At 35.6% G+C, this 13065-nt stretch overlaps 1 protein-coding gene across 2 annotated transcripts in view; it reads left to right on the plus strand.

The window, feature by feature from the left end:
• Nucleotides 1-13065, plus strand: part of LOC101739708 (potassium channel subfamily K member 1) — a 65537-nt gene that overhangs the window by 39095 nt on the left and 13377 nt on the right. Inside the window, exon 1 of one of the 2 annotated variants that reach the window (XM_038019413.2) lies at nt 3219-4013. The exons of the other annotated variant lie outside the window; for it this stretch is intronic. Coding sequence (XP_037875341.1) covers nt 3656-4013 — 358 coding nt within the window. The 5' untranslated portion in view covers nt 3219-3655. Of the gene's footprint in view, nt 1-3218; nt 4014-13065 lie in introns of those variants that run through there. 2 annotated transcript variants of the gene reach the window in all.

The following is a 13065-nucleotide window of genomic DNA, read 5'->3' on the forward strand; positions in this document are numbered from 1 at the left end:
GAAAAAGGCGGGGTGGTAGTACTACCTGTGCGGACTCACAAGAGGTCCCACCACCAGTTATTATGTAAAGCATAATTTTGCGGGTTTTATTTTTATTACACGATGTTATTTATTCCTTCACCGTGGAAATCAATCGTGAACACCTGTTAAGTACGTATTTCATTAAAAAAATTGGTACCCGCCTGCGGGATTCGAACACCGGTGCATCGCAAGATACGAATGCACGGACGTCTTATCCTTTAGGTCAGGACGACTTCAAAAGGGTGGGGCGGCACTGTAAAACTGAGACCTAAGAAACCATGTCTCAAGGTAGGTGGTGGAATTCACGTTGTTGACATCTACGGATTCTAGTAACCATTTAACACCAGTTGGTACACTGATTTAAGGAAAAAATACCGCTATAGTAACTTGATCACGACTACACCGGACATTCTACTTATGAAGTCATGGACGACAGAATACAATATAAAACAAGTTATAGATAAGAAAGTCGTAAATTGCAACCACAAATACATTACATGTTCCGTTTTGTCATTATAAACCAACTATTCCTTTATTGCCTTGCTAATGAGTTCACACACGTTTACAGCCCAACAGCCGTGCAGTACTAATGCGTTTCGGTTTGAAGGGTGGGGCAGCCGTTGTAAATATACTTGAGACCATAGAACTTATATCTAGGGTCGGCAGACTAAAGCACATAAGTCAAAATTTTCAATTTATTTTTTATTACATCATCGGTTTACATTTTGCTCAACACACAATCTGACTAAAGCACATAAGTCAAACTCAAGTATTTCATGGCGTATTCAAGCGGCGTTCTGTATCAACCTTATCAAATCCTAATATAATCAAACGAACTAAAAAACATAACTGGACTTATGTTCTAAGGAACACCATAAGTACAAAGTTATTAACGTAAGAAGTCTGACTTATGTTATAAAGAACATCAAAATGTAACATTTCTTTAGAGAAAGTGGTTACTTAAAAATATTTATAACGTAAACAATACTTTGGTAAGTGGTTTTAATTTACTAATGTTGTCGATTGTGCACAGTTTGTTGGTTAGTTGTGTGTGAGTGCTTAAGTATTTTAATTATTTAAGATGAATACTCAAAGAGGCAAGAAATTCTGTTATCCACTCATCTGGAAAGCAATGAAGGTATATTTTCACATATCTTCAAAATTATGATTTGCAAATTACGTAATTATATCAATATTATATCATTATAAATAGGTCTTGTCCTTTTTTAGAAAATGTAAATCAGCAGTCGGTTTTGAACACAGAGAACCTAGTAGTAGACGATCCTATACCGTCAACATCATCAGGTCAAGTCAGTAGTTTAACATACTATTCTGTACTTGACTTCTCTAGTGATGATTTTGTACGAGATCCATGTTATGAATTACCGAGACTTCCAATCACATCGAGTTCAAGTACTTGTGATGAAATTTCAATGAATCCTAATGTGTCTCCAAAAAAGAGTATACGTACTATAAAAAGAGAGAAAAAAAATACGTAACTTAGGACAGGCATACAAAACTTTAAAGGGAAATGTATATCAGATCGCACTATGCAAAAAAAAATTTGAGAAAAAACAAAAAAAAAAGCCCGCTGAGTTTGTTTCGCCAGTTCTTCTCAGGACTGTGGTTTTTTTGGAACCGGTGGTAGAGTTAACATTGTTATTTATATTTTGACATTCAACAAGTGTGTTATACTGACATCTAAGTTGAAATAAATGATTTTGAATTTGAAAGAGTTTGCAGAATGAAATGTAAAGAACGTATACCTTAACTGATAGGCATGCCATATTTACAGAATATTGGCAAATGGGGTCATATGCAAAAAGATCTGTATACTTGGCGTCTTTAATGGAAATTCAAGATAAATCTAAGCAAAGAATACGAGCTATTGAACCTGAAAAGCAAAAGCTTAGAATGAAGACATAAAAAGACTTTTTTACTGTGCATGGTAAACGTGAACCTGTCTGCCGAGGATGTTTAATGAAACCGTTAGATGAAAGTGACAATTTTATAAAGACAGTTGCTATGAAAAGGAGATCATCCATAGGGGGTTCTCAAACTGATGATATAATATCTATACAGCCATTACCCATATCCATCGAGAAAAAAAAAGATTTAATTTCGCTGCTCCCTTTAATACTAGATATTTTCCATGAATTTTAAATAAGTCTTCCCACGTTGGAAACTTTACGAAATACTGATCCAGATATTTTAGAACTCGATGAAGAAGAAGAATTTTAATTAAACATTAATGTTATTTATATTTATGACTTATATTATTATAATATATATCTTAATTGTTGATCTTTTTCACTTAACTCATACTATTATTGCGTTCCTTATAACTTAAGTCATCTAATTATTAAATAATCACATTTACTTTAAAATATTTAATTTTAATAATAAGTTAGTGTTATAGACTTATATAATTCAAATAAACATTATTAAGTTTGTTAATGTATAAGGTTCTAAATAGTTTTTTTTAATTCCTGTAAAGTAGCGTTTTTTGACTTATGTGCTTTAGTCTGCTGACCCTAGATATATCAAGGTGGGTGGCGCATTTACGTTGTAGATGTCTATGGGTTCCAGTAACCACTTAACACCAGGTGGGCTGTGAGCTTGTCCACCCATCTAAGCCATAAAAAATAATATAAAAAAACCTACCACCCCTGTCCAGCGAGAGAGAGCCCACAGAGAGACACATGCAGAGAGGGTGGCCTCGAAATCTCAACCGAGCCCCGTAAGCGGCCACGAGAACCCAACTACTAACCTTATTTACCCTCAAAATATTAAATAATTGAAAAAAAAACAAATTTCCCTCTTTCTTTTCATTCGAACGACTGTGTCGCGGTTTCTTTTGACGTCCATTGTACTTTGGCTTCGTACTGAATTACTTTGATGTACAATTCAATAAACTCTGCTCAGCTTCTAAATAGGAAAGCTCTCCTTTGTCAACATTCTTTAAATATATGTAATGCCATAATCACAAAGCAATATCGGTTCTATTCATGAAGATATGTCAGCGGTTTCTAAGCCCTTTATTAAGCGACTGTGAAAATTGTTTTTCATAATAAAAGATTAACAAGACGCTATAAATAACACTGTTTAAAGGTTTTATAAACTTTCGATAACTCATCACGAACGAAACGGTAAACTATCAACCAATAAACGTTGAGAAATAAAAACACACGTGTCCATTACGCCTACAAATAACATTGATTAAACACATTATTATCTTTATTTACGAATGTCTGATAATTTTGACAGCCCTGATTGTGTTTGTACGGGTGCACGGCAGCCATCGCCGGCTACGCATTCGTTGGAACACACTTGAAGGAGTTACACATAACGTCCACGCTCGTTTAAGATTTCAACATTATTCTATCAGTTCAGTTTTTAAAATGTATCAAAATGGTGATAATTAAACTGGAAAATTGCCGTAAAGCGACCAAGGTGACGGAAACATACGCTTTTTGCGTTGAAACGAATCACCCGAAGAAATTCTTCAAATACAGTTGACCGTGACTTAATAACGTACCGGAATTGCTTGTGATCCGGTGTATCGAAGCGACAAGCCGCTTAGTTGCGAAGACGAGAGAGAGAAAAAAAACTGTTTTTTGACTATTAAAATATTATGGAAATGCCGAGCTATTCGCGTATTCAGTCGTACGGGAGCTTGTGTTCGGGTAGAAGCGAAGACGATATGACAGTTCACAGCCAACTGTACCCCTACCCGAAGAAAATGGTCGTCGAAAGAGAGATACTGTACGAAGAAGAGAATCCGCCTTTTCAGCCGCTGTTCGCCACCACCAGAATCTTCGGGCAAGCGAGATTCACTTGTCTAATATTGTTCTACGTTCTGTTCTATGGTACTTATCTGGTGTCCGGTGCTTTGGTGTTTTCGGCTTTGGAAGCGCCGATTGAGAATCAAATAAGGCTCGACTTGATCAGAGCGAAACAGGATTTTCTGGTGCGTCATCCGGATGTATTAGGTAAATGTTTTGGCTATTTTATTACAAATTAACTTTATAACTTTAAAACTTTAAACGTAAATCTATACTAATATATAAATCTACAGTGGTTTTTACGGATGTTCCGTTATAACTACGGTACTGAACCATGCGTCCGATTAACTTGAAACTTGGTATCTATGTAGAAAATACATGTACTTAATAGATAGGCTAATATTTATATGAGTGTTGGACTCCCTGCACCAGTTGCGGGATCGTTAATGATGAAAATTTTTGTTGGGGTGAGAAATAATAATGTTAATTTTAAATGCCCAGCGAAGCGGACGGGTACAGCTAGTAACTAATAATACGCTAGACTAACGCATTTATTTATTTGTTAGATGAAATGATAAAGAGACAAGTTTGGTATGACTAATTACGACGAATATTTTCTTGAGTTAGGCATTCTCTAAATTTCATTCGAGCTGCATTCGGAACCAGTCTATCGACATTGCGTTAATTTTGACAGCATGAACGACGGAAATAACCAGTTGGACCGATTGCCTAACAGTAATTTATTACGAAATGTTTTTTGAAGGGCCCGATACTGATGATACATAATTAACTTTTGGTCCAACGAACAAAAACTTGTTTTGAGTATTTTGAAATTAATCTATACATAAATAAAATTTATCTATACACAAAACTAACTCCCACATACCCCACCTGCCGTGCGGGTGGGGATCCGGCGATTATCAACTGTGGAAAAAAAAAATACACAAAACTAAGTGGCTTCGTAACAGTTTCGAAGGTCGTAAAGACTTAGTAGTGTAATTATATTAATTAGTGGTTACTTTAAGTTGATCCGTTGTTGAGAAGATTATTCACAAAAGGAAGATCTTGAATCGAGCGCATATTTTTGTATATGTTTTGTTACCTACCGTTGAACGGAACTAGAATTAATAATGTTTGTCATGTAATTGTTGATAGCTTGATTTACGTTTTATAGCGGATTCTTCTACAGACTAGCCTTTCTAATGTATTTCTAGTTAATGTAAATTTCGGAGATTACTCCGGACAAAAAGCACCCCCAGACAATCAACAATTACATAAAAAGGGCAGAGTTACGCATTTTCTTTGGTACAAAAAAAATATTGTAAGACATCCCATAATTTCAGAATACCATTTGATATCTAACCTACAATATCTTTTAAATCGCAAACCGTCTTTAGGCCACCGGCACACCAAAATATAAACGGAACATTTGCTAGGAAAATGCATATTTCACATGATAGCTATTTCAGAAATATGTTCGTCTTCCAACTGGTAACTGGATATATGAAAGGTGGCTGGTTATTCCATAAAAAAATATCTAACTGTTGACACGATATCAATAAAGTATCCCTTTAAAAATGTTTATCCAAACCAAACCTTAAAACAACTTATTAAAGACGTGTCTTAAACTGAACATTTATTTTTTTTATTTTTTATTGCTTAGTTGGGTGGACGAGCTCACAGCCCACCTGGTGTTAATTGATTACCGGAGCCCATAGACATCTACAACGTAAATGCGCCACCCACTTTGAGATATAAGTTCTAAGATCTCAGTATGGTTACAACGGCTGCCCCACCCTTCAAACCGAAACGCATTACTGCTTCACGGCAGAAATAGGTGGGGTGATGGTACCTACCCGTGCGGACCCACAAGAGAATAAAATTCAACTTTTTTTTTTATGATTGAGAGATTACTGTTGGCCCGAAGGCCTTTCCAGTTTCACCAGGACAGGTGGGCGAGCAAAGGCTCAGCCAGGAGGGGTGGGATTTGCTAACAGCTGCCCGAGCGCCTCCGAAGGAGACCTAACAACTCAAGAGCAATTGCTTCGCGAATGAATCTACTACCGGATCGGAATCGCGACCCGCTGAGAAGATCCGGCGAGAAACTCAGCGGGCTGATGCATGGGCTAGGTTGCACGTCGACCTCTTTGTCGAGTTCGACGAGTACGGTTATTGAAAATTCAACTATAAATTCATTGTGATCATGTACAAACACATACAGGCAGGTAGGCAGCGGCTTGGCTCTGCCCCTGGCATTGCTGAAGTCCATGGGCGACGGTAACCACTCACCATCAGGTGGGCCGTATGCCCGTCTGCCTACAAAGGCAATAACAAAAAAAAAAAAAATCGCCTTCCGAAACGCCTATGGATAATAAGACAGAGCGCCTATTATGATTTCTGTGACATTAAAATTTTGGTCGAGGCCTTAAAACATAATTTATTTCGAAGAATTTTATTAAAGAACCACAGACACATAAATATATCGATTGACGGTACAAATGTGCTCGCTTGGAAACAGGTCGGCCGGCTTTAGAAACAATTTAGTGCAGGATAGACCTTACATAAATGCGCTTAAGGCTTAAATCAGAATCTCACGATGAACGGTGATATTTACATTCTGCTTTAGAAGAAGCCTTACCAAATATTAGCCAGCCAAAAGTAAAGCGACCAATCTAAGAGTAGGTAATACACAGAAGTTGATGTTTTTTACCATCCAGTCTGGTAAAACATATTGTAACATTCATAGGTACATGTTTCCATCAGTTTATAGATGAATATTATGAAATAACAGCTAACGACAAAATATGTAATCTAACTAATACTAACAAAATATGTCTCTTTTTAGTTCTTAATAAATTTAATTCAATATGTTCGTCAACTGATCGAAGCAAGTGACCTAAGAACTATATTTCGTTCGTTAGACAATTATAATGTTTTAGCTTTATTAAAACGCGGTAAATTAACATAACCTCCAACTAACTTCTCCCCACACAACCATGCACACATAGCACTTACCTACGTTATACAATTTGAAACCCAATAAAAAACTTAAATTAAATTATTATTTCTCGTATTTAGGTTCTTTGTTTTGATTAGAAATTCCTTATTTCTATATCCTTACTTGCTTAATTTATAGTAGACCTAATTATAAGTATATACTATACATGATTATGTAAATATGTGTATTTTTGGTATATATTTGTTGTCTTATATACTCTGTAACCATTTCTATATTGAAAAAAAACATTTCTTTTTATCGATATTTTTTTCCGAAAAAATTATATCCGATAATTTATTCGCATTTGTTTTTGTTAAAACCCAGACTACGATTAAAACAATAGTCGATTAAATGACACCCTTATCCTTTCAATACGAAGACTCACTAAAACTGCAATGTTTTATATCAGCCATTAATTTAATCCAGTTTTGATTTTTGAAACGAATTCAATACATCGCAAAACAACCGCGATCCATACTAGACTACTCCTACTGCACTTAAATGTACGGGGATTAAAATTGATTTTGTCATAGTAAACTATATTTCATTTCGATAATGTTTAAATACGGCAGAAGAAAACCCAATATACAAAGAACTCTCATTTAAGGTTAAAATTACATTATAATGCTTTATTCAAACGCGAATAAATTGGGAATATCTAATTTAAAACTATCGTAATTCAGTCGACATTTAGATAACTTGGTTACTTTTACGGGTAAAATAGTTTAGTAGTCGAACCGGTTTGGTTGGAACGCTTCGTGGGTTTCAAGTTTGTTTTTAAGGTTAATAGTTATTACGTAAACTTTGTTAACAGACGTTATATTTTAAGATGCTAAGTTTTTTTAACGAAAAGTATTTTTTTATTTTCTTGCATTTATCTCACTATGCGGGGTCGATACAGCCAAGCGCAGAAAAGTTTTTTTAAACATGTAAAGAAAAACCTTCATAGTCTAAAACTCTTTAGTTTTCTAAAAAGGATTTTTCTTATATGTCATTCAGTGAAGTTTGACATTAGTGAATAGAAAGTTCAGGTTGTTTAAAAATATTAATTTTATTACTAGATTAAGGGATATAAATGTTGTTTTCTCATTATAACTAGTCAGGTCATAAGTATTGTCACACAGTAAAAACTTTTCTTTTAGAATGCTGGCCACAAAAAAGTTTATTGAATTCGAATTTCGAATTGTTCATGAAAATAAAAATGTATACTTGTAGAATTTTACTCATTTTTAAATATGGAGTGGACGCTTAAAGAAGACCGTGTTGCAGTTATTGCGTTGCATCGTTGCGGTTACGCGCCAATTAAAATTTTTAACATACTGAAAATTTTGAATATAACCAAAAGATTGGTTTATCGTACCATCAAACGATACAATGAAGACTCTAGTGTAGATGACAGGTCAAGAAGTGGTCGCCCTCGGTCTGTTAGGACTCCAGCAGTGATAAAAGCTGTGAAGGCGCGAATTCAAAGAAATCCCAAACGTAAGCAGATACTGTTGGCCCTTCAGATGGGGTTAAGCAGAACCACGGTGAAAAGGGTGTTAAATGAAGACTTAGGGCTTCGGGCATATCGAAGAAAAATAGGACATCGTTTGAATGCTCGTCTAATGGACCTGAGACTGAAGAGATGCCGCGCTTTGTTGAAGCGGTACGCGGGAAAAAAATATCGGGATATTCTTTTTTCGGATGAAAAATTTTTTACCGTAGAAGAGAGCTACAACAAACAAAATGATAAGGTGTACGCACACAGTAGTGAAGAAGCGAGCAACCGTATTCCGTGTGTCCAACGAGGTAATTTTCCATCCTCGCTCATGGTATGGTTGGGAGTTTCTTATTGGGGCTTAACAGAGGTACATTTTTGTGAGAAAGGTGTAAAAACAAATGCAGTTGTGTATCAAAATACAGTCCTGACGAGCCTTGTGGAACCTGTTTCTCATACCATGTTCAATAACAGGCACTGGGTATTCCAACAAGATTCGGCGCCAGCTCATAGAGCGAAGAGCACACAAGACTGGCTGGCGGCGCGTGAAATCGACTTCATCCGGCACGAAGACTGACCCTCCTCCAGTCCAGATTTGAATCCGTTAGATTACAAGATATGGCAACACTTGGAGGAAAAGGCGTGCTCAAAGCCTCATCCCAATTTGGAGTCACTCAAGACATCCTTGATTAAGGCAGCCGCCGATATTGACATGGACCTCGTTCGTGCTGCGATAGACGACTGACCGCGCAGATTGAAGGCCTGTATTCAAAATCACGGAGGTCATTTTGAATAAACTTTAGTGTCATAAGAATCTATGTTTTGTTAAGTTCATTTTGGCATATGAATGGTTACATAATGAATAAACTTGTTTCAATTATTTTACAATAAACATGTGACAGAATTTATGACCTGACTATGTACATATAACAGAAAACGCAATTAAGTCTCTTAGTGTTTATTTATTCTGGAGTATCCAATATCATTATAAACATATTTAATAGACTTAAACCCCATAACCTCACACCTCTCGATATTATTTACCACGATAAATAGTATCCTATATTATGTTACCCCAGTTCATAGACTACCTTTGCGCAGTATGTCATCGAAACCAGTTCAGACATTCATGCGTGATTGAAATTGAATTACAAACTTTCAGATTTACCATGTTAATGCAATATCTACTACAGACATAGCGAATTGTCAACCTATATCTATACTAATATATAAATCTACAGTGGTTTTTACGAGTGTTCCGTTATAACTACTGAACCATGCATCCGATTGACTTGAAACTTGGTATCCATGTAGAAAACACATGTACTACTTAATGGATAGGCTAATATTTACATGAGTGCTGGACTCCCTAATAATAATGATAATAAATAATAATGTTAATTTTAAATGTCCAGCGAAGCGGACGAGTACGGCTAGTATAATAATAGATTGGGAAAAAAGTCTTTTTGCATTATAGTATGTATGAACTTGTAATAAGATCTCTTTGGCTATACTATTTGTATGTGGCTGGTTTTGGTATCATTAAAAGTTAAAATTTTAAAGAAGATACTTCCAAATTCAAATTAGGAAAATGTGCGATTTTTATTTATTTTTCGTACTGTCAAGATGAGTGAACCTAATGAAGAAATTCGATACATTTTAAAATTCTACTACAAAAAAGCTAAAAATGCAACGCAGCCGCGAAAAAAAATTGCGATGCTTATGGACCTAGTGCAGTATCTGTAAGAGTAGCACAAATTTGGCTTAAGCGTTTTCAATCCGGAAATTTTGATGTCAAAGATGCACGTCGCTCTGGTTACGCCCTATTATGGATAAAATGGATGCCATTTTTGAAAAAGTGGAGCAAGATCGGCATATCAGTACTAACGACGTAGCTGAAGAACTGGGAATTGACCACAAAACAGTTTTGGCGCATTTGAAAAAAACTGGGTACACAAAAAAGCTCGATATTTGGGTACCTCACGAGCTCACTGAAAGAAACCTAATGAACCGTGTACTCATTTGTGATTCTTTATTACGACGTAATGAAACCGAACCATTTTTGAAGAAGCTGATAACTAGTGATGAAAAGTGGATCATGTACGACAAGAACGTGCGAAAAAGGTCGTGGTCAAAGGCCGGTCAGGCTTCACAGACTGTGGCGATACCCGAGTTAACTCGCAACAAGGTGATGCTGTGTGTGTGGTGGAATTGGACGGGCATTATTCATTATGAGCTGTTATCACCAGGCAGGACATCGACTCTGAACTCTACTGCGAACAATTGATGAGATTAAAGCAAGAAGTTGAGAGAAAGCGGCCGGAATTAATCAACAGAAGGGGTGTGGTTTTTCATCATGATAACTCTAGACCTCACACATCTTTAGCCACTCAGCAAAAATTAAGAGAGCTTGGCTAGGAGGTGTTAATGCATCTGCCGTATAGTCCTGACCTTGCACCTTCAGATTTCCACCTGTTTCGGTCTCTTCAGAATTTTTTAAGCAGTATCAGGTTAACATCATGAGAGGACTGCCAAAACCAATTGTCGCGGTATTTTGATCAGGAGTCCCAAAATTTCTATAGCAGTGGGATAATGTCCCTAACTACAAAATGGCAAAAAGTTATCGAACAAAATGGTACCGACATACTTTAGTTTAATGTAAATAAACTATATAAAAAAATGCTGTGAATTTTCTTAAAAAATGCGAAGAAACTTTTTCCCCAACCTATTAGGTATATTTAACTCAAACATCCCAATTTGATAATATTAAAAAGTTGTCAATCAAACAATATTTATCAAGTAATGTTATCAATATGTTACTATGTTGTCAAAGCGTGTTTATTCTCACAATATTGTAGTAATAATTAGGTGCATACTAATATTTTCACGTGGTTTCATTACCTCGTAAGGGAAAACATTCCGTTTCTGACCATTATACTACTGGAATTTAGTTTCGAGTCGATTATCTTTTGTGGTTCTTGTGGAATTTCTTGATTTCCCCCTCCTTGCAATTCATTATTAGCCAACGTGAGCAGACGGATTTTCATAGTTTTTCTTAAAATTACTAAGTTATAACAACGACAAACGAAGGAATCACAAAAATTGGTGTTGCAATTTCGACATACGAAGTTCTCCAGTAAATGTTTGACATTCAAACAAACTTACCCGACGGGTACACGTTGTACATAAATGTACATATAGAAGTGTTATCAGTTACGAAGGGTACACGCGACTTCGTACCGCTATTCGTCATTGATAATAGCTCATTACCGCTATTAGTTACCATTACTGTACATACAAACCCTTTTCGTGACATAATAAGTCATCGACGGACGCGAGGGAATAGAATAAGTGAAATTTAAAAAATTCTGCCGTCTTAGTGCTTGTGCTGTTTGAATCAATACCAATTGTGTATTATCTATATTTGGATCTTTTGAATGACAAGGTTGCCGACCACTGCCCTAATGAAATGTTTAAAAAGTACAAAAAATATATTTGGAATTTTGCCCAAGCAGTCGCTACGTAATTTTCATTTATTTCGTTTGGACCGTCTTTGTCATTTTCTAAAATTACCGAACTTTTCACGTAAATTCATCGTAACGAAAATATTTACTCGAATTCGAATTGAATAGGCGTGCTTTCACGATGATTTGATTTCGTTTTCCGAGAGAAATAAGTCAAGTTTTCGAACGCAGGTACTCAAATTATGAACCCTTCTCAAAACTAAGTGACGTTGCCAATGTTTTCGAAAGCCGTCTAAAGCAAAAAGTCCAATGTTCGTTTTTAAGGCGAACAAAACATGCTTTATCCTATTGGAAATAAGGTTAGTTTTAGATTCAGAATCATAGAAGTTATTACCTGTTTGATTTTAACGCTCAGATTTTATTTTGTATTTTCATTGACGTTTATTGCCAATATAACACTTCATTTGTTATACGTTTACGTGTAATTCATCAAAGTTAATCTGTGTTTCGAATAGAATTAATTAATCTGAGTTTCGAATAAACTAATTGTTTAAAAATTTTATAATGGCAACCTCGGAATAGTATGCGGAATAGTAGATTCCCATAAATACTGAATTATCTTTTAGATAGGTAGGTATAAGAATTAGCATTAGAGCTCCGACAGCTTAGGAAGTTTAATTAAAAATGGAACACGATTTTTTTTTCAGAACAAAAATAAGTAATATTAAATAAACGGGAAAAGTTAAGTTGAAATTTATTAAATGGGATCACATAAGAAGCATCGGCTTCAGCAAGAATTAATCATCATAATCGTTTATATAGACTCACACATAAAAAATACAGTCGAATATACAAAGTCCATATTTTTTAAAGTCAGTTAATTAATAAAAAAATGCTCTATGTAACATACAAAAAAATCTTTAGAAGATTAGGACGCCCGATGGAGGACAGATCTTATAAGCAGTTCTTGAGTGTAGAGAAAGAATCATCAAATATGGAAATTGGATAATGGAGCTCTGAAAATCTCTTCATTAACTAATACAACAAACAGACAACAGTATAATCACGTGGCGGTATCCGAACTGTCAAATCCATATCCGTTAGGAAATAATCTCATTGAAACATCTCGGATCCACGTCAGTCCCTTCTCACGTTGAAAATACACATATTATTATGAACCTGATATGATTTTACGACGAATTCGTACACTGCAGCGCGAAAAGATAGAATGTTTTAAATTAGACCTCTTGTGAGTCCGCACGGGTAGGTCCACCGTCCTATATAACTTATATCTCAAGGTGTGTGGCGCATTTACGT

Source organism: Bombyx mori, chromosome 23, assembly GCF_030269925.1.
Source record: "Bombyx mori chromosome 23, ASM3026992v2".
NCBI classification, from domain to species: domain Eukaryota; kingdom Metazoa; phylum Arthropoda; class Insecta; order Lepidoptera; family Bombycidae; genus Bombyx; species Bombyx mori.